The sequence below is a fragment of the Capricornis sumatraensis genome, chromosome 4, assembly GCF_032405125.1.
Source record: "Capricornis sumatraensis isolate serow.1 chromosome 4, serow.2, whole genome shotgun sequence".
Taxonomy (NCBI): domain Eukaryota; kingdom Metazoa; phylum Chordata; class Mammalia; order Artiodactyla; family Bovidae; genus Capricornis; species Capricornis sumatraensis.
Window position 1 is genome coordinate 135,302,450 of NC_091072.1, and position 27,482 is coordinate 135,329,931.

At 38.4% G+C, this 27,482-nt stretch overlaps 1 protein-coding gene across 1 annotated transcript in view; it reads right to left on the bottom strand.

The window, feature by feature from the left end:
• Positions 1-1,749: 1,749 nt before the first annotated feature.
• The window catches only part of PIK3C2G (phosphatidylinositol-4-phosphate 3-kinase catalytic subunit type 2 gamma), a 487,933-nt gene continuing 462,200 nt past the window's right edge, over positions 1,750-27,482 (bottom strand). The window contains exons 32-33 of the mRNA XM_068970622.1: positions 14,287-14,412; positions 1,750-1,994 (exon numbers count right to left, since the gene is read on the bottom strand). Of these exons, the coding sequence (XP_068826723.1) occupies positions 1,842-1,994; positions 14,287-14,412 (279 nt within the window). The 3' untranslated portion in view covers positions 1,750-1,841. The remainder of the gene's footprint in view (positions 1,995-14,286; positions 14,413-27,482) is intronic.

The window sequence follows — 27,482 nt, forward strand, 5'->3', positions numbered from 1 at the left end:
GCATACAGGTTTCTCAGGAGGCAGATAAGGTAGTTTGTTTTTCGCATCCTTTAAGAATTTTCTACAGTTTGTTGTGATCCACATAGTCAAGGGCTTTAGCACAATCAATGAAACAGAAGTAGATGTTTTTCTGAAATTCTCTTCTTTTTCCTATGATCCAAAAGCTTCCCAGGTGGCGCAATTGGTAAAGAACCACTTGCCAATGCATGAGCTAAGAGGGCCTGGAGTCAAATGTACAAGCTGAGAGATTGGTTTCTGGTAGGAGCTGGGGTTGTTTTTCTGTGATAATAAGTAGAAAGGTGGAATGTAGGCTGTGCTGAGTGCATAGATGTGCTAGTGGACTGATTCCAATTTCTAAGTGAAGGAGGAAACACAGTCATCAACTGAGAGTGAGGATTACGGTAGAGGGTTCTGGGGTTTCATCAGAGAGAAGGATATGGAATCACTCTATTAGAAAAGGAGAGGGAATGGACCTGAAACACACAGTCACTGCCCAGAGGATTATGGATGACTTGACTCACATGATCATGTGTTCAGAGCAAGACCATATCAGCCCACACTAGGCACACATATATTTTCAATGAATAAATGTACAGTCTTTTACAGGCTTATGCCAATGACTGTATAAAAAGAGCTTAAGTTGCTTTTTTAAATATACACACAGGAGAACGTTGAGTAAAGCAAGGATTTTAATAATTTAATTGGCAGGAATTTTTTAAAAGCAATTTAATTCTCTTAAAAAAATATGATAAAGTGCCTTGATTTGTACCTACTTGGCAGGTAGAAATCTGCAGGATTTTGAAAAACTTAATTTATGGCTGCACTGGGTCTTTGTTGCTGTGTAAGGTCTTTCTCTATTTGTGGTAAGCGGGAGCTACTTTCTGGTGGTGGTGCATGGGCTTCTTATTGTGATGGCTTCTTTTGTTGTGGAGCACAGCTCTAGGGCTCCCAGGCTCCATAGTAAGGCACTAGGGCTTAGTTGCCCTGTGACATGTGGGATATTCATTCCCTGACCAGAGATCGAACCTGAGTCCCCTGCACTGCAATGTAGATTCTTAACCACTGAATCACCAAGGAAGTCCCTCCAGGATTGTTTACTCAGGTCACAATGGGTATGAAAGCAGGTTCAGAAGTAAGAAAACTTGTTGTTGTACAGAGAAGAGGTTTTGATCAGAGGGGAGGGTTTCAGAGTTTGAGATCTTTGAATTAAGGTATAACAAAGTTTAAAATGTGATAATGCCTCTGATTGGGTGATATCCAGTGATGATGAGTATTGAAGAGGGTGAAAAAACTACAAAAATTCTTCCAAAAATTGGATTTAAGAATTTTAGGCATTTATGCTTGGTTTTTCTGTTAGAAAATAACTATAGTATTCTGCCAGAGCTTACTAATGCCTTCAATAAATATAAGATTATAAGTGGATGTGTAGGTAGATACTTAATTCAAATTTTAAAAACTTGTTTCAGATATACTTAGGTCTTGAAGTGATGAAATTTATTTGCTTGTCTTTTTTTAAAACTATATTAAAAGTATTGCTTTTAATTATAGGCACATAATTACAAAGTGAACACATGTTTGATTTAAAAGATACACTAAAATATCCTTTTATTATTTTACATATTGAATTTACACAATCAATTGGAAAAATGGTTCTAAGAAAACAGTGAAATACACATAGAGAATAAATAGCTAAAAACATTGATTCTGATTTCTTTTCTCTGTGTACTTAATTTACCACACTACCTTTGATTAAAAAAAAAAAAGTCCTGATCTTGTGATAGAGAGACCCCAAAGTGAAAAAAATATGAGTAGTTAATGAATCTGTATGTTCAAAGAAATGCTCAAATTATACTGTTACCTAGTGGATACCATTTTTCTTCATTGAGCATGACATTGCAGAGTTGGATGTTAATTGCTCCTACAAATGTGGTTTTGCTCTTTACAATAAGCATTAAGACATGTCCTTGGAGCTCTGTGACTTCATCATATACTACCTGAAAAGGAAGAGAATTTTGAAAATATAAATTAGATATGCTTAAATGCATCTTTTAAAAATATTTCTTTTAACAAAATAATTGCATCTCATATTTTGTACCTTGGATTGGACAGGTTAATGTTAGAATCTTTCATTTCTAACTCTTAATTCTGAAGGGCTAAAGGTTCTGCTAACCTGAAGGAGTTTAATGACAAAGTATTTCTTAAGAAGCTTAAAATTTACTCTGATTCCATTAATAATTGTCTATCCCAAATTTAATAAGACTGCAAATCATTCTCTAGGAAGAAATTTAAATACTTACCACCTTTTAACTGTCCTTGAATTTATGTGAAGCATGGAGCCTTGAACACTATTTTTCTTTGTTGAAGGCTAATGAGGAAATCAGACCACTCTCCGTGATTTTGTTGTGTTAATTTAATGTAGTCCAACCATATTTCCTTCTCCATGTGAAGCAGTCATACTATGGTTACTTTAATTTATTTAAAATTGTTTAATTTTTAGTTATGAAAATATATGCTCATTAAGTAAAATATGGGGATGAAACAAAAATGAATATAAAAGAAAGAACATTTTTATATTTCTACCATTAAGAGATAATTATAGTTAACATTTTGATGTGCTTTTTGTTTTCTATATATAATCACTTTTTAGATTCTGAGCTATAATTATGCTGTGTGTATAGTTTTGTGTCTTTCTTCTTTTTATTTACTAGTCATGGAACTATTTTTAAGAAGAGAGAGCTATTCAACTGTGATTTATAATATCCTAGAAGTAAGTCACAGGCATTATCACTGGGTTCTGCAGTGGTAAAGAAACTTTAAAGAGTGCAGGATCAAGAAGTTAGTTATACATCATAAAAGGAGGAGATTGCTGTGTATAAACCCAAAGTGGTTGCCAAGGAAACTCCTTATAACACACTTAGAGGAGTTTCATGTGATGCTACAAATGTGCTTGCTTTTTATAGTGAAGCTACAAGATAGAAAGAAGTGCTTTCTGTATATGCAAAGAAGAATCAGAGGAAACAAATTGAGAGGAAAGCCTTGCATTCTTCTAGGAAACCTGCTCAGTGTGTATGGATGTGATTTTTGGCCATCTTAAGTTATTAATGAAATTCCACTAAAGATGAATCTGCTAGCTGCTCTGAACAGTGGTTTACTTATCAAAAACATAATAATTCAATTAAGGGACATGAGAAACAATACAGAATGTTGATGCAATCTATATTATTTCTTGTGACAGCTCCTGGCCACCTACTCTTCTAGTATCTTGCTCCCATTCCAGGCAGGAGATTACCTTTTAAATTCTTGTGTGTGCGTACTAAGTCACTTCAGCTATGTCCGACTCTCTGCTACCCCATGGGCTGTAGCCTGCCAGACTCCTCTGTCCATGGGATTCTCAGGGCAGAACTACTTATTCAAGTTATTCCACTTAATTTCTTGAGTTCCCCCAGCTAGTAAAGGATTTTAAGGGCTGCCTTAAAAATTTCAAAGTCTTACCAATGTAATTCATCTTTAATAGCAAAGAGAAGTCTAACATGGACTCTGAATCACTCTTATCTCCTGAACACCTATCTTTCCAGGACTTCAGAGTAAGCTCCTTTTCCTCTTCTCTATGGTGGTTATTTTGAACTGTCTAAATTATCCTCCAGTTTCCTCCCCACAACACATTTGGCAGATACACTCAATTCCTAGTTTACAGAGGAAATAGACAAAGGGGCCCTCAAAGTGTATAAAGAAAAATGGAATAGCTCTGACTGTTAGGCCTTTGAAAAATCTGGTTTCAGAACACTGAAAATCTTATAAATTAGTGCTAAAGATGTAACTTTCTAAGAAACATATCTATGATATGTATTTAAATCTGTTGTCAACTATAGTTCTTCCTCCATTCACAATGGGGTTACATCCTGATGGACTTATAAACCCATGGTAAACTGAACAGGTGGCGCTAGTGGTCGAACCTGCCTGCCCATACAGGAGACATAAGAGACCCGGGTTCGATCCCTGTATTGGGAAGATCCCCTGGAGGAGGGCATGGCAACCCACTCCAGTATTCTTGCCTGGGGAAATTCCATGGACAGAGGAGCCTAGCGGGCTACTGTCCATGAGGGTGCAGAGTCAGAGGCAACTGAACAACTGAGCACACACACACTTAACCCATCGAACATCATAGCTTAGCCTCATCTGCCTTAAATGCATTCAGGACACTTACGTCAGCCTACAGTTAGACAAAATCATCTAACACAAAGCCTCTTCTATAACAAAGTGTGTATGTCTCATGTAATTTATTGAGTATAGTACTGAAAGTTAAAAGTGGAATGGCTGGCTGGGTACAAAATGGTTGTGAGAGTATTGGTTGTTTACTCTCATGATTGTGTGACTGATTGAGAGTTGTGGCTCACTGACATTGCCTAGCATCAGGAGAGAATATTCTACCGTGCACTGATAAGCTGGGAGAAGATCAGAATTTGAAGTACAGGTTCTACTGAATGCATACCGCTTTGGCAGCACTGTAGGTTCAAAAAATTTCAGGTTGAACCATCCCAAGTTGGGGGGCATCTGAATGCACTTTCTTATTTGAATATGGTGATAATATTTACCTTTTAGTATTGTGAGGAAGAATAAAATGAGAGAATGAATATAATAAGCCTTGGTACAAAACCTGGTACATAGTAAACACTAATGAATTATAACCAAAAAATACACACACAAGAAGAACAGTCATTTCCTGGTATTTTTGCCTTGAAAATGAAGCTGTTCGTTGCTCAGTCATGGCCGACTCTTTGTGACCCCATGGACTGTAGCCCACCAGTCTCCTCTGTCCATGGAATTCTCCAGGCAAGAATACTGGAATGAGGGTCATTCCCTTCTCCAGGGGATCTTCCCAACCAGGGCTCGAACCTGGGTCTCCCTCATTGCAGGCAGATTCTATACCAGCTGAGGCACCAGGGAAGCCCATTTTACCTTAGCTGACGGGAAATAACAGTGATAGACAAAGTTGAGTCTCCAGCTATTTAGCAAGCAGAATTTCTCTAATACATGATGCTAGGAATTAATTGCCTTCCTGGTTAAAATACAAATATTTAAACTCCAAAGTTTATATTACTATGGATTTTTTTCCTATGCTTTATTATGTAAAAGCTATTTTTTTTGAAAGTGACTGTTTTATAACATGTAGTCATTGCACATCATAGATGATATATACATATATTCTAATTGCTTTACTTCATCCGTAACATTATTTAAAAAATAAGCACTTTTTTCTTCAATGCAATGAATAATTAGTGTGTAATGCTAGAGAGGTACGCAGATGACTATATTCTTTGAGACTTTTCACCAAATGATTTAATATGTATTCTGCCTTAATATACACAGAACCGAAAATGCACAGCTCTTTTAGTTTCACTTTGTAATACTTTTTACCCATAGGCATGTGTCAAGTCTTCACTGCCTTCTGACAAACACTGAATGTGTAAGTTTGAAACTATTACATCAAGTAGAAGAACATTGTTTAGGGTAATTTAATATCTACTAACTTATGTGTCATTTGACACCAAGTTCTAGTAAATAATTCTAAAGAGTATTTGAATGACTGCAAGGGGAGGAAAACAGTATGGAAACTGAATTGTGCTTAGGGCTGGTGAGAGAAGGAGTGAAGAGGCCAGACTGTGAAAGGGAGAGTTGAAAGCCAGAACTCTGTGGGTGGAGTGAGGGAGAGGAACAGTACAGAAAGGTTAATGGGGTCAGTCAAAGCTTTGGAATCAGGCACTTCTGGACTTGAAATTTAGTTACCTAACCCTGATCAAAATATCTACCTCAGGGTTTCAGGGTCTTCCTCTACAAACAGAATTATCATTACTTTATGAGTATGGAATGAGAGGATGTTACAGACAGCAATAACCATTGCTTACTGAGTGTACCATACACCCTGCTCTATGCTAGATATTATTCGTGCACATGCTGAATATTTTAAGGCACGTAAACTACACAGAACATTCTTATTCTGTCCTTTCTAATATCTCTTCTATACTTTATAGTAGGATAATGTCAGGCTCCTCTGTCCACAGGATTCTCCAGGCAAGAACACTGGAGTGGGTTGCCATTTCCTTCTCCGAGTTACTATATACAGGATGGATAAACCACAAGGCCTTACTGTATAGCATCAGTTCAGTTCAGTCACTCAGTTGTGTCCAACTCTTTGCGACCCCATGAATCGCAGCACTCCAGGCCTCCCTGTCCATCACCAACTCCCAGAGTTCACTCAGACTCACGTCCATTGAGTCAGTGATGCCATCCAGCCATCCTATCCTCTGTCATCCCCTTTTCCTCCTGCCCCCAATCCCTCCCAGCATCAGAGTCTTTTCCAATGAGTCAACACTTCACATGAGGTGGCCAAAGGACTGGAGTTTCAGCTTTAGCATTCCTTCCAAAGATATCCCAGGGCTGATCTCCTTCAGAATGGACTGGTTGGATCTCCTTGCAGTCCAAGGGACTCTCAAGAGTCTTCTCCAACACCACAGTTCAAAAGCATCAATTCTTCGGTGCTCAGCCATCTTCGCAGTCCAACTCTCACATCTATACATGACCACAGGAAAAACCATAGCCTTGACTAGATGGACCTTAGTCGGCAAAGTAATGTCTCTGCTTTTGAATATGCTATCTAGGTTGATCATAGCTTTCCTTCCATGGAGTAAGCATCTTTTAATTTCATGGCTGCAGTCACCATCTGCAGTGATTTTGGAGCCCCCTAAAATAAACTCTGACACTGTTTCCACTGTTTCCCCATCTATTTCCCATGAAGTGATGGGACCGGATGCCATGATCTTCGTTTTCTGAATGTTGAGCTTTAAGCTAACTTTTTCACTCTCCTCTTTCACTTTCATCAAGAGGCTTTTTAGTTCCTCTTCACTTTCTGCCATAAGGGTGGTGTCATCTGCATGTCTGAGGTTATTGATATTTCTCCCGGCAATCTTGATTCCAGCTTGTGTTTCTTCCAGCCCAGAGTTTCTCATGATGTTCTCTGCATATAAGTTTAAATAAGCAGGGTGACAATATACAGCCTTGACGTCCTCCTTTTCCTATTTGGAACCAGTCTGTTGTTCCATGTCCAGTTCTAACTGTTGCTTCCTGGCCTGCATACAGATTTCTCATGAGGCAGGTCAAGTGGTCTGGTATTCCCATCTCTTTCAGATTTTTCCACAGTTTATTGTGATCCACACAGTCAAAGGCTGTATAGCATAGAGAACTATACTCAATATCCTGTCATAACCAGAATGGGAAAGAATATAAAAAAGAATGTCTCTATATGTATAAGTGAGTCACTTCAGAGATTGGCACAACACTGTAAATCAATTATACTTCAATTAAGAAAGAAAGGAATACAATGTGCAAAATATATGGACTATAACAATATAATTCATTTTTAAAATTGAATCCGTATTTCTAATGAGTCATTAAAAAAATGATGGTTCTTAACCAGATAACAGATAGTAGAGTAGAAAGAGCAGTGGCAGCGGAGTTAGCAGCCCACTCTGCTTCTGAAAGACTTGGAGGGCAGTTCTGGGGGCACCCCGACCACCTGCCCCACCCTGTCCTGAGCCCAGTCGTGTCCACCACAGGGCTCTGTATGTGAGAAGGGTGTTCAGGAAGGCTGCAGGCAGTCCTGTTGGGAACCACTCTGGAGAGCATCAAGGTGACAAACTTGGCCTTGTATCAGAGCTTTAGTATCTGAAGGGTGGATGCTGAAGGGACGCTTGGGAGTGGTCCTGACCCAGCCTCTCTCAGGTCTGAGTATTAGGGAGAAAGAGGCTTGTGAATAACACCTCAAAGAACTATTTTCCTGAAAAGCTTTTTGAAGTGATGCAATATGATATTCCCTTTGAATTCCTCTAAGAGGTTTATATAAGTTCTCTCTCACTCCCCAGACCTCTGCCTGGCTTTGGCAGTTTGAGAAATCCCAAAGTCCTGGATGTAGCAGCCCTCAGGAAGCAAACGGGAGAAGTTAAATACAAGGTAGATGCCATGTGATGATTACCAGCCTCCTCAGAAAACACATACGCTTGGCCCTCTGTAGCCATGAGCTCTGCAGTCATCGACTCAATCAACCACATATCAAAAAATATTCAGGGAAAAGTATTTCCGAAGTTCTAGAAAGCAAATTTGAATCGGTTGCCTACCAGCCACTATTTACACAGCATATACATTGTATCAACTGTTATGAGTCACCTAGAGACAATTTAATGTAAATGGGAGGATGTGTATAGGTTATATGCAAATATGCCATTTTATAGAAAGAACTTGGGCACCCGAGAATTTTGGTATGCTCGGGAGTCCCGGAGTTAACCTCCCCTGCAGATACGAAGGGATGAGGACGTCTGTATAAGGTGTTGCTAAGAATGCACAAAAATAATAGAGAGGACTTGGCAAAGAGATGGGGGCCTATATTATAGTTGAAGGGGAGAGAAAGTATAACCACAGTTAAAACTGGTGCCCTTCGTGGGAGTATTTATTAGAAATATTCTTGTATTGATACAGACACAGCATAATGGGAGAAAAATTAAAATACTGTAGTCTTACATGCTTACTGAATAAAGCAAGTAACAAATTAATAGGTACAATATGATCCCATTTTTGTTGGAGAATGTGTCTGTTGAGAGAAAGAGACATAATTCAGAAAGAATACTTATTAAAATATTAACAAGGACTCCTAAAAAAGATGTCTTTTTTTTTTTTCTCATGGCTTTCTAAATTCAACCACTTCCTTGCCAAATTTGTTTATATGATGATCATTACTATTAAGGCAGTCACTTACCCATATATGAATTCATCTTCCTGCTCGTTTGGATTATGTATGAGTTGGAGTTTGCTATGCATAGCTTTATGGGCTTCCCAGGTGGTGCTAGTGGTAAAGAATCCGCCTGCCAATGCAGGAGACTTAAGAGAGGTGGGTTTGATCCCTGGGTCAGGAAGATGCCCTGGAGGAGGGCATGGCAACCCACTCCAGTATCTTTGCCTGGAGAATCCCATGGACAGAGGAGCCTGGCAGGCTACAGCCCATAGGGTTGCAAACAGTTGGATGCAACTGAGCATGTACATATATCTCTAGCAGTTGACATCATGGCGAATAATAAAATGTCAAAATATCTTTTCTTACTAAATAATACATATAGTTGAATATATATAAATGTTTGCTAGTTTTACATTTTTCCACATACACAAAAAGTGTCACTTATGGAATTATCCCAAATATTTAATTCCACAAATCTTTTTAGAAGTAGCTAAGTTTCAGAGATACTAAAAAAGATAAGACTTATTCCTTGTCCTCAAGTTTTCAGTGTACTAAAAGAAAAAAAAATTGTGTAGGACTGAACAAGAGATGGTAAATGTGGTATAAGAATCAGGGAGGAAAGAGTGGTTCACAGAGTCCATATTTGAGGGGAACATCAAAGTTGGCAGAGAAGGGCAGGAGGGTGAACAGCCTCATGAGCTCAGTCACAGAGGTCACAGGGATTTTTCAGGGAATGACAAGCTATGTAATGTGCCTGGAGAATATGACTAAGTGTGGGGCAGTGGAAGGGCATGAGCAAGCAAATGTTCCTGACTTATTTTTGTTAAAGGTGCTGAAAGGTGCAAAAGACATTAAAGGTAGCAAAAATTGCTTTTTCAATAGATGGTGCTGGAATAATTGGCATTCATAGGCAAAAAAAAAAAGTGAACCTTAACCTAAACTTCACACTTTATTCAAAAGTCAACTCAAAATGAATAACGGACTTAGATGTAAAATATAAAACTATAAAATATTTGGGCTTCCCTGGTGGTTCAGAGGGTAAAGCGTCTGCCTGCAATGCAGGAGACCTGGGTTTGATCCCTGGGTCAGTAAGATCCCCTGGAGAAGGAAATGGCAACCCACTCCAGTACTCTTGCCTGGAAAATCCCATGGACTGAGGAGCCTGGTAGACTACAGCCTATGGGGTCACAAAGAGTCGGACACGACTGAGTGACTTCACTTTCTACAGGAGAAAATCTTTAGAAAGCACTAGGTGAAGAGTTCTTAGACTTTCTACCAAATATGCAGTCTATAAAAGAAAAACAATTGATGAATTGGACCTCATCAAGATTAAAAACTTTTACTTGTGAAAGACCCTGAGAAAAGAATGGAAAGTCAAGCTACAGACTTGGAGAAAGTATTTGTAAACCACGTATTTGACAAAGGTTATTGATAATATATAAAGAATCTCAAAAGTCAATAGTAAACATAAGTAAAAATGCAGACTCTCTAATTAGAAAATGAACAAAGACACCGACATATTTCACCAAAGAAGATATGCAGATAGTAAATAAGCACATGAAAAGAAATTTGCATCATTAGCTACTGCTGCTGCTACTGCTAAGTTGCTTCAGTTGTGTCCAACTCTGCGACCCCATAGACGGCAGCCCACCAGGCTCCACCGTCCCTGGGATTCTCCAGGTAAGAACACTGGAGTGGGTTACCATTTCCTTCTCCAATGCATGAGAGTGGAAAGTGAAAGTGAAGTTGCTCAGTTGTGTCCGACTCTTAACGACCCGATGGACTATAGCTCACCAGGCTCCTCTGTCCATGGGATTTTCCAGGCAAGAGTGCTGGAGTGGGGTGCCATTGCCTTCTCCGATCATTAGCTACTAGATACATGCAAATTAAAACCACAGTGAGCTATCACTCATTACTTTTCAAATGAACTAAAATTAAAAATAGTGATATTTTTATTTGATAAAATAAAAATGATACCAAATGCTGGCAGAGATGCAGCAAAACTAGCACAAATATTGTATTGGGAGTGTAAAATGGTTTAGAAAAAGAGTATGACAATTTCTTTGAAAAACTATATACGGCATTACCATATACCCCAGTAATTACATCTTGAGCATCTCTCTTAGAGAAATTACAACTTATATTTACACAAAAATCTATACATCAGTGTTCAGAACAGCTTTGTATTGCAGTAGTCCCCAGTCAGAAACAACCCAAATGTCCTTTAATTGGCAAATAGTTAAACTTTTATACCTCCCTGCCATGACTACTACTCAGCAGTGAAAACAAACTGTTGATACATGCAGCTACTTGGATGGATCTCTCGTGAGATGTATAGTAAAAGAAAAATGCCAACCTCAAAATGGTACAAACTGTATGATTCCTTTTATATAACATTTGAAGTGACAAAATTATACAGATAGTGAATATATTAAGAGTTGCCAGAGTTGGGCATGGAGTGTTAGAGTGGGAAGAGTGACTGTGGCTTTAATACAGCACCAGGAATCATTTTGATGGAATGGCCTATACCTTGGTTGATTGTGGTGATCACACAAACCTGTACATGTGATATAAATGCACAGAACTAAATACACACATACATAAGAACACGTGTAAAGTGAGAAATCCTAATAAGGTCAGTGAATTGTACCAATGTTAATTTCCTGATTAGTCAATAGTCAGGCAAAGTGTTACCATTTTAGGAAAAGTGGTTGAAGGGTATTTGAATTCTCTCTATATTGTTTCTTCCAACTGCTTGTGAATCTACGATTATCTCAAAACAAAAAAAATTTTTTAAGGTATATAAGGATGATACTGCTCCAGAGACAACTTTGGAAAATTACTGAGTCAAATTTGAAGGGCTGTGAATGCCCTACTTAGGGTTTTGGATATTATCCAGTAGATAGTAAGGAACATTTGGAAAAAGTTATGTAGGAGAGTAATAAAAATGAGTAGTTTTTGACACTTTAGATAGAAATTTGAATGATTTAATTGAAAAGCACAAGATGGGCAGATAGGAAGCTATTATATTAGCCAAAGTTATGAGGCCTTTCACCAGAGAAACAGTGCTGGAACACAAGAGAAGATGGATTGAAGAGGCAGATGACTGCTCAAGTGAAACTGACAAAACCTGGGGATTAACTGGACTTGTGAGTGAGGAAGAGAGTGATGTCATTAGTGTCTTCTGAGATGACAGTGGAGGGAAACCTGGTTTAAAAGGGTCTAGGAGGCATCCTAAAGGGGCTCTTTCTCTTTTAATTGGAGTATAATTGCTTTGGGCTTCCCTGGTGGCTCAGAAAGTACTACGGCGTCTTTATCTCTGTCTTGGATCACTTGCTGTTAGGGAAGCCAGCAGCATGTGGTAAAGAACACCAAGCACACATGTGGCTAGCACCTGAGACCTCCTCCAAGAGCCAGAGAAGAAGTGAGGCCAGAAGCATCTGAGTCAACTCAGAAAGGACTCTGGCAGCCCTAGTCAATCCCTGGATCAGGAGGATCCCCTGGAGAAAGGAATGGCTATCCACTCCACTACTCTTGCCTGGAGAATTCCATGGACAGAGGAGCCTGGCAGGCTACAGTCCATGGGGTTGCAGAGAGTCAGTCACAACTGAGTCACTAACACGTAACTTACTTTTGTAATTGCTTTATAATGTTGTGTTGATTTCTCCTGTAAATGTGAATTCAGCTATCAGTTCAGTTCAGTTCAGTTCATTCGCTCAGTCGTGTCCGACTCTTTGCGACCCCATGAACTGCAGCACGCCAGGCCTCCCTGTCCATCACCAACTCCCGGAGCTCACTCAGATTAACATCCATCGAGTCAGTGATGCCATCCAGCCATCTCATCCTCGGTCGTCCCCTTCTCCTCCTGCCCCCAATCCCTCCCAGCATCAAAGTCTTTTCCAATGAGTCAACTCTTCGCATAAGGTGGCCAAAGTACTGGACTTTCAGCTTTAGCATCATTCCTTCCAAAGAAATCCCAGGGCTGATCTTCAGAATGGACTGGTTGGATCTAAATATACATATATCCCCTTCATCTTCAGCTTCCCTCCCACCTTCCCTGACTCAGGGGCTCTTCAATAATCAGGTAAAAGTACAGGTTTAAAGGGCCCCCCTGGTGGCTTAGTGTTAAAGAATCTGCCTGCCATCTGGAGACCTGGGTTCAATCCCTAGGTTGGGAAGATCCCCTGGAGGAGGGCATGGCAAACCAATCCAGTAGTCTTTCCTGGAGAATCCCCATGGACAGAGCAGCCTGGTGGGCTACAGTCCACAGGGTCACAAAGAGTCGGACACAACTGAGCATGAACACACAGGTTAAAGCTTAGGAAAGAAGCCAGAGTTTGAGGAAATAATTGAGATGCAAGCTTCAAGTAGGTAATAAATGAAAATCTGTAGATCCATAAGGTCATTTTGAGTGTATATATCAAGAAGAGATGAAGTCACATCATGGAACTCCAGTAAATAAATATTTTCAGGGGAAGAATGGCAATGAAGGAAAATGGGAGAATGATTAATGAAAACAGAAGGGAGTTAAAGGGCAGAGCTCAAGAAGCAAAAGGGAGCTGTCAAGAAAGAGAAAGCAGTTAATAGAGTTGCTGTCTAACTGCTCAGGAGAGAACAGCCCATTGGATCACTGCACTGAACAATTAGGAGTCTCCTGGTGCCTTTTGAACAAAGCAGCATTGGTCAAGGTAGTATCCATATTGCAAAGGATTAAATGGTGAGAAGGAGGTGATGAACAGAGAGCAGGAAATATGCCAAGTTTGCTAAAGTGTGGAGGTGATAGCAAGAGAAAAAAAAAATCGATGCTTTATAAAAGCTGAGTTGATTTTTTTTGTTGTTGTTTTTAAGATTTCAGAGTTGAGGATTCAGTGGGTAAGACAACCCACTGGAAAGGTAAGCAAAGAATCAAGTGAGCAAGGTACAGAGGAGATGGGAAAGGACGGAGTCAAGAGGAAAATGTAGGGTTTGCCTTAGAAAAAAAGAGAGGATCGTATGTTCAGATTGTATACTACAAAGGAATTAGAGAGCTATATATAATGTAAATTAACTTTAATATGATTTCTGCTTTATACTTATTTTTTCATAATTTGTGCTTTGTACTTGCTTACTTTTTTCAGTTTTTCAAAGGAGATTTTATAAGGTTTACAATAGATGAGACTATGATAAAGCTATCAGGTAAGGAAAAAGAGGGAAAGAAAAGCTTGTTAGAGAAAATAAGATGGAGTCAGGGATAATGTTAGGAGGCGAAACAAATGCCATAAAGTCTTGGGCTCTTGCTGTAAGCTAGCCACAATTTGAAAATTGGTTCATAAGCACGTTGAAAGCTGTATTTTCCTATTCCTATAGCGTCAAGAACAGTGAGTGGCACACAGCGGCTATTTTGGGAAACATCTTCCCTTTATGAAATAATGCTGCCAATTACTACAGATTTTCCATATTTCATTGTGAAGCTGAAAAATGGTAAGAAAAAATACAAAGTGACTGGACAAGAGATGAGTCATACTTACAATCTCATTGTAAGTGGGGTCAGTGCATTTTGGAACAGATTTTGTTTTCCTCCTCCGGGCTTCACTGGGATACGGTAAAAGATAAAATTCAACATGTGCACTGGGCGCGGAGCCATCTGGGAGATGCTGCAGAGGAAAATGGTTGTAAATATTAATGTATGTGGCTATCAAAGAAAACAAATACACGGCTACTAAATATCTAGACCAAAGACAGGATCAAGATTTATTATAGTCACTGTTTACCAGAAAAGAAGAGAACAATCAAAAGAAATACATCACGGCTTCAAAGGAAGCCCAAAACACAGTTTAAAGGAGTAAAACAGTCCATCTTAAATTAAGCACTGTGTCAGAGAGCTACATTTAAAACTCCAGTAAGTATGAGTTACTTTAGTTTTTTGTAGTAAAAATGAAATTTGCACTTTTGACAGAAATGGTCAAGAGATGAATATAAGCCACTGGCTGAGATAGGACCTGAGTGCCTCAGGGGACTGTACACCACTTAAAAATAAAATAGAAAAAAAAAATTCAAATTTAACACCTAAAATAAGATGCAGCATTTAATGACATGTAAATGTATATTGCATAATACCATATTTTCAGATAGAATTTAATTAAAATATAAATTAGACCTACTTACAAGATTTTAAGGTAGTTATAATAATTTTATTATCTGAGTCAGGTGTCCCCAACCTCTGAGATCTAATGCCTGATGATCTGAGGTAGAGCTGATGTAATAATAATAGAAATAAAGTCCACAATAAATGTAATGTGCATGAATCATCCTAAAACCATCCCCTACTCAGATCCGTGGAAAAATTGTCCTCCATGAAACCAGTTCTTGGTGCCAAAAATGTTGGGGAGCACTGATCTAAATTATCCTAAATGAGTTCCGGCCTGATGGGTGGATCAATGCTCTCCAGCTTAGCCTAACAGCCTTCCTCCCCCTGAACTTCCCCAACTGGCTTCAGAATGTCTCCCTTTTTCAACCTTTTTTCTTATGAATATTTTTATTTCTTAATAAATTTGAAGACAGAGTATACTTTTAAAAGTTTGGAAACAACTGTACTTCAGAGAAATGGGTTCTATCTTTGTAACCAAATGGAGAAAAAATTGTACTAAAAGCTGTGCCTATCTTGCTTGATAAAATGAGAAATGTTTGTGTAATTTACATTTAAAGTGGATGATTTGAAAGTCACGATTGAGGAGTTTAAATGCTTATCTTGGTGAATACATCCTAACTACCAAATCAGTAGTTTTCAACAAATTCTGTGAATAACAGTGACAGTCACACATGAACATCCAGTGCCATCCCCAAGGTCATTAGCTTGGATTTTACATCGTTCTTTGGCAGTTAGAAAAGCATATTGGAAAGGAAGGAGAGTAAGGGAGTGTGATAGACATTATTATAGAACTAACTTCTATTCTGTTCTAATTTACATAGTAAAAATCATGTCATTAGGAGAATCTGGGTCTTTATTATTATTCACAAATTAGATAAAATGCATCTGGATACATGCACATGTCAAAATGCTAAGATCATCAAAACTGCTGCTTTGGATGATGCTCAAGGTACCTTGGTCCACTCAAAACCCTCCCCCAGGAGGAGCTCTGAAATTTGTCAATGACACAATGGAATTTTCTGTGACACAGAAAAACATTGCTATTAATATTTGAGAGAGCTGATTTTGTGTGTGTGTGTGAGAGACAGAGAGAGAGAGAGAGAGAAATGAAGGCAGTAAAGTGTTTCTGCTCTGTGTAAATGTCTCTCTTTTCTACCACTGGGCTTGAGCATTCCATACCTATAATCACTGTATGTGTCATCTTAGTGGTGACATCTTAGAATTGTGGTTCTGGGAGAGGCTTTCTGGTTGCAGTCTGGGCCCCCAAATTTCTCAACCGTGTGGCTTTTGGTAGATAACTTCTCTGTGGATCGGTTTCCTAACCTCTTAAATGGAGATAAAGGTGGTGTCTATCCCAAAGCATTCAAAAGATTAAATAAAATAAACCATGTAATGTGAGTATAGTGCCTGAAAGAGTAAGTTCCAATATATGCTTCCTACTATTTTTATTTTCTATCAGTTGAATAAGAATACACTATATGCACTGATGGGACTAGATAGCCCTAATGTACTCTGACAGTTGCGAGCAGGATTTCTCAACATTGACACTATTGGCATTTAGGGCCAAGTGAGTCTTTGTTGTAGGGAGCTGTTGTGTGCACAGAGGATATTTTAACAGCATCACTGACCTCTACCTACCAGTCTGCAGCAATACCATCCTCCTAGTTGTGACAGCAAAGATGTCCCCAGACATTGTTAAATGACCCCCTGGGGGCAAAGCTGACCCCAATTGAGAACCACTGATATTGATGACTCCCAAATTGGAATCTGTAATTCAGCCTTCAGATTCCAGTCTAGTGACCTATGAAGAGCTCTACAAGTAGGTTACACTCTAACCAAAATCCATCTTCACTTTCCTCACTACTCCAAAATCGATTTTTTTTCAGCCTATCGAAATTGTATTAAATGATACAGTTTCATTTCTCCAATATCTCCCTTGTCACTGATTTTCAAATCCAAGTATGTACCAAGATCAACATCCTGCCTTTTTGCTTTAGTTCATTTGCCACCACAGATCTTTATTCCCTAACTTATAATTAGATTTCAGTTACTTTTTTGTGTCCCAGTCTTCACACTTCATTCCCTCATTTATTCTGTTTATCACTGTTGTATTTAACCTTCCTGGAAACTGTTTTGACTGTGTCACTTTCCTTCTCAGAACATTTCAAGGATTTCCCACAGAGGGATAAGCTCCCAATCACAGAACAGAAAAAGTATTTTGCATACCAGCTTTCACCAGGCATTTACTAATTAAAGGTTTGGGCTTCTGTTTCCAATTAGTGTCTTTGACAAGATCCTTGAATAGCCTATTGTTTTCAGAATAATAGAACAATTTAAGTCAGGGATGCATTTGATCTGAGCAGCACAGTTAGTCTGTCCTTAGCTGCTGTAAACGCAGACAAGGATTTCTGAAGTCTTTCAGTTCAGTTCAGTTCAGTCGCTCAGTCATGTCTGACTCTTTGCGATCCCATGAATCGCAGCACACCAGGCCTCCCTGTTCATCACCAGCTCCCGGAGTTCACTCAGACTCACGTCCATCGAGTCAATGATGCCATCCAGCCATCTCATCCTTGGTCGTCCCCTTCTCTTCCTGCCCCCAAACCCTCCCAGCATCAAAGTCTTTTCCAATGAGTCAACTCTTCGCATAAGGTGGCCAAAGTACTGGACTTTCAGCTTTAGCATCATTCCTTCCAAAGAAATCCCAGGGTTGATCTCCTTCAGAATGGACTGGTTGGATCTCCTTGCAGTCCAAGGGACTCTCAAGAGTCTTCTCCAACACCACAGTTCAAAAGCATCAGTTCTTCAGTGCTCAGCCTTCTTCACAGTCCAACTCTCACATCCATACATGACTACTGGAAAAACCATAGCCTTGACTAGATGGACCTTAGTCGGCAAAGTAATGTCTCTACTTTTGAATATACTATCTAGGTTCGTCATAACTTTTCTTCCAAGGAGGAAGCGTCTTTTAATTTCATGGCTGCAGTCACCATCTGCAGTGATTTTGGAGCCCCCCAAAATAAACTCTGACACTATTTCTACCGTTTCCCCATCTATTTCCCATGAAGTGATGGGACCGGATGCCATGATCTTCGTTTTCTGAATGTTGAGGTTTAAGCCAACTTTTTCACTCTCCTCTTTTACTTTCATCAAGAGGCTCTTTAGTTCCTCTTCACTTTCTGCCATAAGGATGGTGTCATCTGCATATCTGAGGTTATTGATATTTCTCCCAGCAATCTTGATTCCAGCTTGTGTTTCTTCCAGTCCAGCATTTCTCATGATGTACTCTGCATAGAAGTTAAATAAGCAGGGTGACAATATACAGCCTTGACGTCCTCCTTTTCCTATTTGGAACCAGTCTGTTGTTCCATGTTCAGTTCTAACTGTTGCTTCGTGGCCTGCAAGGGAATCCTTTTCCCCCCTAAAGAATACGCCTAGAATGCAGGAGACCCCGGTTTGATTTCTGGATAGGGAAGATCTGCTGGAGAAGGGATAGGCCACCCACTCCTGTATTTTTGGGCTTCCTTGTGGCTCAGCTGGTAAGGAATCCGTGTGCAATGTGGGAGACCTGGGTTCCATCCCTCTATTGGGAAGATCTCCTGGAGCAGGGAAAGGCTACCTGCTCCAGTATTCTGGCCTGGAGAATTCCATGGACTGTATAGTCCATGGGGTTGCAAAGAGATGGACATGACTGAGCAACTTTCACTTTAACTTTTTTCCCTTAGCAGCTGTCTTATCAACACTTTTCTCCTGCTCCTCTTACTGGGACTGTAACCTGCCCCTTAAAGATCTCATCTGATATATTAAAGAAATCACTAGGTGTCTTCATCAACACTTCTCATTTCACCCTTATGTTTATGTGAACTAAATTTTTATTTTAAAATGACTAAATAACTCCTACTTGTTAACTGTCTTATCCCAGGATTGTTATTCTCGTTGTGTTTTAGACCTTCACAAAGACTTAACACTTTGAAGAGTGATAAGGCTTGGGGTTACAGAGTTCTTAGTCTGAGGTTCAGTCTAAACAATGAGAAGTTTCCTTGTATCACACAGAGGACATTCTTATTCATGGTGGGCTGAGGTCAAAGAGCACTAATACAGTCTTCTAGAATTCTGCCTGGTGTTCTTACTGTGCTCAGAAGATGATGTGAAGTCATCCAAATTTCATTTTGTTGCCTAGACCAATTCTGAATTTTTTATATAGATTTCCTGTAAAACTGCTTATTATTTTTCAAAGTTCAATAAATAGTTTTATATGTGTGTTAGTTTCCTTATGAGATAAATTATTTAAAAGGAAAACCCATGTCTTGTTGTTCCTCTCTTCCCCTACACCAACATTTGCTTTGGATTTTGCTCCGTTGGTTATTTTATCCTGCTAACCTAACCCCACTCTCATTTCCTTCTTCTAAGCTTTCAGTATGTTTCTGAATCACCAGTTAAAAATTTTAAATCCTCACTTGAGATTGGGCTTTTCTTTACCTTATTCATTTCTTTCTTTTCACAGCTGTCTTCCTCAATAGCATTCTTTTCCTTCATAGAAGCTCCAACCCTAACACAGTACTTGGCACTTAGTGAATACTCAAGAAATGAAGCAAAGTGAAGTGAATGTCGCTCAGTTGTGTCTGACTCTGTGACCCCATGGACTATGCGGTCCATGGTATTCTCCAGGCCAGAATACTGGAGTGGGTAGCTGTTCCTTTCTCCAGGGGATTTTCTGAACCCAGGGATCAAACCCAGGTCTCCCACATTGCGGGCAGATTCTTTACCAGCTGAGCGTCCAAATACTCAAGAAGCAGCTATCAAATGACTGAGTAAATGAGCTATATATTTATAGGTCCTAGCTCTTTGGAAGTTATTCATAAGAATTTGCTGAACCATTTATAATGCAATATAAAAACCAGTTTGTTCCACAGTTTGTTGTGATCCACACAAAGGCTTTTGCGTCATCAAAGAAACAGAAGTAGATTTTTTCTGAAATTCCCTAGTTTTCTCTATGATCCAGCGAATGTTGGCAATTTGATCTCCAATTCCTCTGCCTTTTCTAAGTCTAGCTTGTATATCTGGAAGCTCTTGAGTCAAGTATTGCTGAAGTCTAGCTTGAAGGATTTTGAGCATAACTTTACTAGGATGGGAAGTGAGCACAACTGACTGGTAGTTTGAACATTCTTTAGGACTGCCCTTTTTTTTGGAACTGGGATGAAAACTGACCTTTTCCAGAGGATGAGATCATTGGATAGTATCACTGATTCAATGGACATGAACTTGGGTGAACTCTGTGAGATGGTAAGGGACAGAGAGGTCTGGCGTGCTGCAGTCCATGAGGTTGTAAAGAGTCAGACACGACTTAGCAACTGAACAACAACATAAAAACCAGAAGTCTTCCTAAGTCCCTAAGCTCTAAGTAGTTTCTGTTACCTATTGCAACATTTCTTACTGTAACCAAGCAATAAAAAGCCCACTGGATGGACTTAAGAGTCTGTCATAAACAGTGAAGTAAGCCAGAAAAAGGAAAACAATATTGTATATTAACATGTGTGCGTATGTGTGGAATCTAGAAAAATGGTATGGATGAACCTATTTGGAAGGCAGAGATAGAGACACAGACTTAGGGAATGGCTGTGTGGACACAGGGGACAAGGTGGTGGGATGAACTGGGAGACGGATTGACATATGTGTGCTGCCAAGTGTAAAACAGATAGCTATTGGGAAGCAGCTATATAGCACAGGGACCTCTGCTCCATGCTCTGTGATGATGTAGAGGGGCGGGATGGGGGGTTGGAAGGGAGATCCAATAGAGAGGGAATATGTGAATATTTATAGCTCTTCCTTGAGAGTCCCTTGAACTGCAAGGAGATCAAACTAGTCAATCCTAAAGGAAATCAATCCTGAATATTCACTGGAGGGACTGATGCTGAGGCTGAAGCTCCAATAATTTGGCCACCTGATGTGAAGAGCTGACTCATTAGAAAAGACCCTGATGCTGAGAGAAACTGAAGGCAGGAGGAGAAGGGGGCTACAGAGGAGGAGATGGTTGGATGGCATCACTGATTCAACGGACAGGAGTTTGACCAAACTCAGGAATTCTGGCCTGCTGCCGTCCATGGGGTCGCAAAGAGTTGGATATGACTGAGTGACTGAAAAACATTGCTGATTCACTTGGTTGTTCAGCAGAAACTCACACAACACTGTAAAGAAACTATCCCAATTAAAAAAAGAGGAAAAAAAGCCAACTGCAGGGTAAAATGGATGTATCTTTGGGTCTGCTTCCAAGGTCTGTCCTAGGTGTTTGCCCTGAATGCAAAGCTGTCTGAAGGCATCTCTCTGCTAGAGCTGACCTTCTCATGCACACCACTGCATCAGGAATGTATGTGTTAAGGTCTGTTTGTTAGGTTCAGTCGGCTACATCCTGACCCAGGGATGGAACCCAGGTCTCCTGCATTGCAGGCAGATTCTTTACCGTCTGAAGAGTCTCTTAATGGTTCACTTCAAAAACTTTGACTTCATCTCATCTCATCTCTCAGATCCTGTTAGACAATTAGATCCTTACGACCCTTTCTTACTCCTTTTTTGCTCCAGCTGGAGCTAGACTGTGTTTGTAACATAACTACTTGCACTCTGTCTCAGGATGAATCCTTGATCACCATTTTTCCCACTCAGAGGCTCGATCTCTAATTGCTGTCCTTTTCCTGAGACCTTGTTTACTCTTCTGTGATAGCCCTCTGAACCCTCTGGAGTTTACTAACTCATTAAAAATCTCCTTGACAATAAGCACAGCAGGTTATTTAAGTCTGCTTCTAGGAGCTAATGATTATCCAACAATTTCTTGGGGGCCTAATAGATGGCGGAGTGTGAACTAAAGCCATATTTTTGCACTACATTCCTATGCCCTCTCGCAACCACCAATAAGTTTTCCTCTCCATGTCCTGCTGTGTGGAGTAAATGGAAGAAACAGAAAGAGGTATGTTCAGTTTAATTGGAGGAGTGCCTTTTGGGGGACTTTGTGTGGGGGCAGGGAGATGGCCCCACAGTAGCAGCAAGCACTCCCTGCAGAGGAAATAAATATGTCTCACATGTATTTATTATTTTTTCGAATATATGTAGGTGCTTTTGTTAATACAGTTTTATTATTTAAAAGCACTGCTGCATTTATAGTAGTTTTAAACATTTTTTGTATTTCTTAGATATATCAGATAGCAAAAGGACTTTGGTGGCATCTGAGAAATCAGAAACTTTTTTGCTTGTTTAAAAAGAGGCTCCTCTAGTTGAAAAGATTAGAAACAAAAGTCTTAGGATATTCTTAGCATTCACTGGTGGAAGAGACTTCTCAACTGAAGAGTGAAATATAGGGGATTCTTAGCTTGGTTATTATTTTAAGTTAGAAATATATATATATATATATATATATATACACATACATACATATATAAACATATATATTAGTAAATCTTTATTCACCATGTGTGCTTAGTTGCTCAGTCATGTCTGACTCTTTGCAATCCCATGGACAGAAGCCTGTCAGGCTCCTCTCTCCATGGGGAATCTCCAGGCAAGAATACTGGAGTGGTTTGCCATGCCCTCCTCCAGGGGAACTTCCCAACCCAGGGACTGAACCCAGGTCTCCCACATTGCAGGTGGATTCTTTACCATGTGAGCCACCAGGGAAGCCCAGTGCCACCTGGGTAATAGTTAAATATGCTAAATTTCTGTCTTTATTTCTTGCCTTAGGTTGCACACGGCCTTTCAAATGGTTTTCAACGTTAGTTTTGTATTTTTTGTAATCAGTGGATGAAAGTATCTTGAAAATATAACATCAAAATTGAAAAAAATAGTAAGCGGTAGTATGTTGGTGTAAAAAGAAAACAAAATATAAACTGTTTGTAAAGTAAATAAAACCATCTTCACATTGTAAGGTATGCCAGCAACTCTTTATATGAGTATATGAAAAAAGACTTTTATCTTTCATAAACAGTAATAATAATAAGAGCTACCACATAGTGAATGCTTAGTTTATTTAAAGCACTCTCTTAAAATAATTGTTGAGCTGGTATTGTCTTTATTTTATTCAAGAAGTTTCAATATACTGGCTATGCTTTTATCCACTATCCTGCAAGGTCTCTCTACAAAGAACGCAAAGGAAACTGATAGATTCAAATTAAGAGCACTTCTAGATCAAATTTTCTTAGTTATGTGAAGAAGGCACACGGTTTAAAAATATCAGACACTTTGGAAATGTCTGTAGATTAATTCAAAGTTTAATTGTATTTAATAGGTTATTATCTTTTTGATGAATAATTTATGAGAATTTTCCATCAAGTTTTTTTTTTTTTAACTTAAATGTTTCCAATCATAGGGTAATATAGGCATTGGTAGAAATCAACTGACAATGATTAAAACAAGATAGGACTATCAAAACCTGAGGTCTATGCCAGAAACAAAGCAATGTAATAAAAAAAAAAAAAAAAAAAACATTTCCCTCGTTTATGTGCCTGCCAAATGGCAATTTTGAAACTCAGGCTGGCCATCATGAAGAGGGTGTTTTTATAAAATGAAAATGTACAATAAAAGTACAGGAGTACAATAAAAATGCTTGTGATGTATGGTTTGCTGTATGTCTCAAAGAAATGGTGGAATGGCTTTTCTAGTCTTTGTGTTAATTTGTATAGAATGGGATGATTTCAGGTCTTCATGAATTCAATTAGGATGGTCTTCTGCTTCATTTCACATCAGTTTAAGCCTTGAATAGAACTTATCATCAATAGGTGATTTCCAATAATTAAAAAAAAAAAAAGCAAACTACCATATGTCTAGCACTTTGGATGTTCTGAGAGAGGACACAGAAAAGTGATCAAAATAGTTTCTGCCTTCAAAGCAATAACCAACTCATTGGCTTGATCATCTTGTATTATATATATGTATATATATAAATTTTAATCCTCTACTTAATATAGTTACCAACAAGACAGAAGTCACAGTCTAGTAGATAGAAATTCTTTTCTGACTCAGTACATATGGATTGAATTGCTTCTAAAAGTTTAGAATTCTAACTAGGGCTCCAGACTTTCACTGAAGTATCTTGTGAAGCTTGAAAAGTTTTTCCATTTCTCAATCTTAATACCATGTAACGAGTAAGGCATTAAACCCCATTTACTTTTTGCAATCTACTCAATAGAAAATAGTGAAGAACTGTCTGAGTTAACTGGCAATTAAATTTTTTTTTTACAGTTGCATTGAACCACTGTAGATGATTTCCAATTTCCAAAGCCTTAGCCTCTATCCACAGTGCTGAGAAATCTAAATACAAGAGACAGACTAAGTTTTGTTAGTGATTGCTGAGGAATTGTGATGAACAGATAAATGCTGGAAGGTTAGCTTTATGGCGTTATATTTGATAGGATGGGAAAAAAGATGAATTATAAAAAGCAGAGACTAGTAATTTAGAGGTAAAATGTAACAGTTATTTTTTACCAATATACCTCAAATATTTGCCTTGATCATGTCCAACTACACAGTTATGGCCAATATGCTAGATTGGATCATCGGGACTGAGTTATGAGGGGCCGGAATGATGAACTATATCTAACAAAGTTAAAAACAATAGACTGAACGTCAAATTCTTCTTTTGGGCCTGGAAAACTCATTCTGCAAATCCAGGGTATGAGATTCTTTTTGCTTTCCTTCACTGGAATAGGCATTTTTCTTTTGTTGCTGAAGGGTGTATGCCGTCTGCAGTATTCTAAATTGACATTCCTTTTTATTTTACAATTCTTTAACATGTTCCCTGTCTTCAAGCTTTGGTTATTTCTTGCCTACATTGTTTCATTGTTCTTCTATATGCCAAGTGTTGTTTTTCTCTAGTTCTTTCACAATTTTTTTTCCACTGTCTTTGATTTTTAGCAGCTTGAGAACAATATATAAATGCACGCTTTTGTTTGAGCTTTTCCTTTTGGTACTCAATAAGGTACTTAAATTTATAAGTGTATGCCTTTCACTAAACTTTGTAAGTTTTTGGCAATTATTTCTTCAAATATTTTTCTGCCTCAAACTTACTTCTGTCTTTGGAATCCAGAAACAAATGTGACCTATTGTTAGATCTTTGAGTATTTTCCCACAGACCTTTAAAATTCTATTCTTTTTCTAATCTTTTTTCTCTATGTTCTTTAAATTGGATAATTTCCCTTGATCTATCTTCCGGTTTCCTGACTCTCCAATCATCTCCATTCTTCTCTTGAGTGCAAGATTTTTAATTTTAGATATTTTATATTTAAGTCCTTAAGTTTATACTGGTCCTTTAAAAATGAAGCTTATAATTAATAGACCATTAAAAAAACAATATCAATATAGCATTATATTAATTTTAGAGGTACAACATAATGATTTGATTATGATGCCTACATGACCACACAGAGTTAAATTTTTTTTCTTCTGATAGCAAAAACTTTAAAAATCTACTCTCCCCAGCTTTCAAATATACAAGACAGTATTATTAACTATAGTCAGCATGCTGGACACTGTATCCTCAATGATTTATGTATTTTATAACTGATAGATTATACTTTTTAATTCCCTTTATCCATTTCACCCCTTCCCTGACCTCTGGACGTCACCAGTCTTATTCTCTGTATCTATAAGCTTGGTTTCATTTTTGTCTAGACTCCACATACAAATGAAATCTGGTGGTATTTTCTTTCTCTGCCTGACTTGTTTTGCTAAGCACGGTGCCCTTAAAGTCCCTCCATGATGTCACCAAAGACAAGATTTTCTTTTTATGGATGGATAATATTCATTGTATGACTATACACTTTCTTTATTCATTCATCCATTGATGGACACTTAGGTTGCCTCCACATCTTGTCTATAGCCAATAATGTTGCAATAAACATGGAGGTACACATATAATTTTGAATTAGCATTTTCATTTTCTTTGAATAAATATTCAGAAGTAAAACTGCTAGATCACATGGTAGTTCTATTTTCAATTTCTTCAGGAAACTTCATATTTTTTCATAATGGCAATAACAATTTACATTTCCACCAACAGTGCATGAGGGTCCCCTTTTCTCCACATCTTTGCCAACACCTGTTATTTTCTTGTCTTTTTTTTATTTTTATAATAGCCGTTCTATTTGTGAAGTGATATCTCACCATGGTTTTAATTAGTATTTTCCTGATGATTAGTGATGTGCAATACCTATTGGCCATCTGTATGTTTTCTTTGTGAAAATGTCTTTTCAGATCATCTGTCCAGTTTTTAATTTGCTTGTTTGGTTTTCTTGCTGAATTAGATGAGGTCTCTGTATATTTTAGATACTAATCTTTTACTAGATGTATGATTTGTTAGTCAGATATCTCACTCCCATTCAGTAAGCTGCCTTCTCATTTTGTTGATGATGGTTTTCTTTGCTGTGTGGAAGCTTTGTAGATTGCTATAGTCCCACTTGTTTATTTTTCCTTTGGTTGCCTTTATTTTTGGTGTCAAATCCAATAATCATCAGTAAGATCAATGTCAGGGAGCCTTTTTCCAGTGGTTTTTTTCCCCCCACCCCCAGGTGTTTTTTGGTTTCAAGTTTTATATTCAAGTCCTTAATCCACTTTGACTTAAGATTTGTGTATGGTATAAGACGGGCTCCCCTGGTGGCTCAGGTAAAGAATCCATCTGCCAATGGAGGAGACTCAGGTTCGATCCGAATTGGGAAGATTCCCTGGAGAAGGAAATAGCAATCCACTCCACTATTTTTGCCTGCACAGAGGAGTCTAGCAGGCTACGGCCCATGGGATCACAAAACAGACAGACACAACTTAGCGACTAAATAACAACAAGTATAAGATAATGACCCAGTTCCTTTTTTTTTTTTTTTTTAAAGCATGTAGCTGTCCAGTTTTCCAAGCACCATTTATTAAAGAGACTGGTTTCCCCTATTGTACGTTTTAGGCTCATATGCCATAAATTTGTTCTTTCTCAAGACTGCTTTGGCTGTTTGGGGTCTTTTACGGTTCCATACAAATTTTAAGATTGTTTCTTCCATTTCTTTGGAAAGGCCATTGGGATATTGATCCAAAACTGATTCAGTATTGAGTGAACCTGTAGACCACTTTGGGTAGTATGGACATTTAATGTTAATTCTTCCAATTCATGAGTGTGGAATATTTTCCATTTCCTTTTAATTCTTCAAATTTATTTTGGTATCTTATGACTTTTCTGTGTATAGGTCTTTCACCTCCTCAGTTAAATTTATTCCTAGGTATTTAATTCTTTTAAATGCAGTTATACTTGGAATTGTTATCTTAATTTCTCTTTCTGATTGCTCATTATTACTATAATGCAGGTGATTTATATATATATATATATATGTATTTTCTGATTTTTGGAAGTTTGTTTTATGCCATTTTCTTTTAGGAAAAACCTACATTATCACCTGTTTTTGCTAACTGAACAAAATCCAGAGAATTTTCGCTTTTACAAGGAAAGGTGAAAAGTGAAAACAGCCTTCAGCGTTTTTTGGGGGCAACAATCTATTAATAGCAGTGCTCTCATTGCTCAAGGTAGCATGAACCCTGTACAGTAAGACTGGTGCTGCCAAG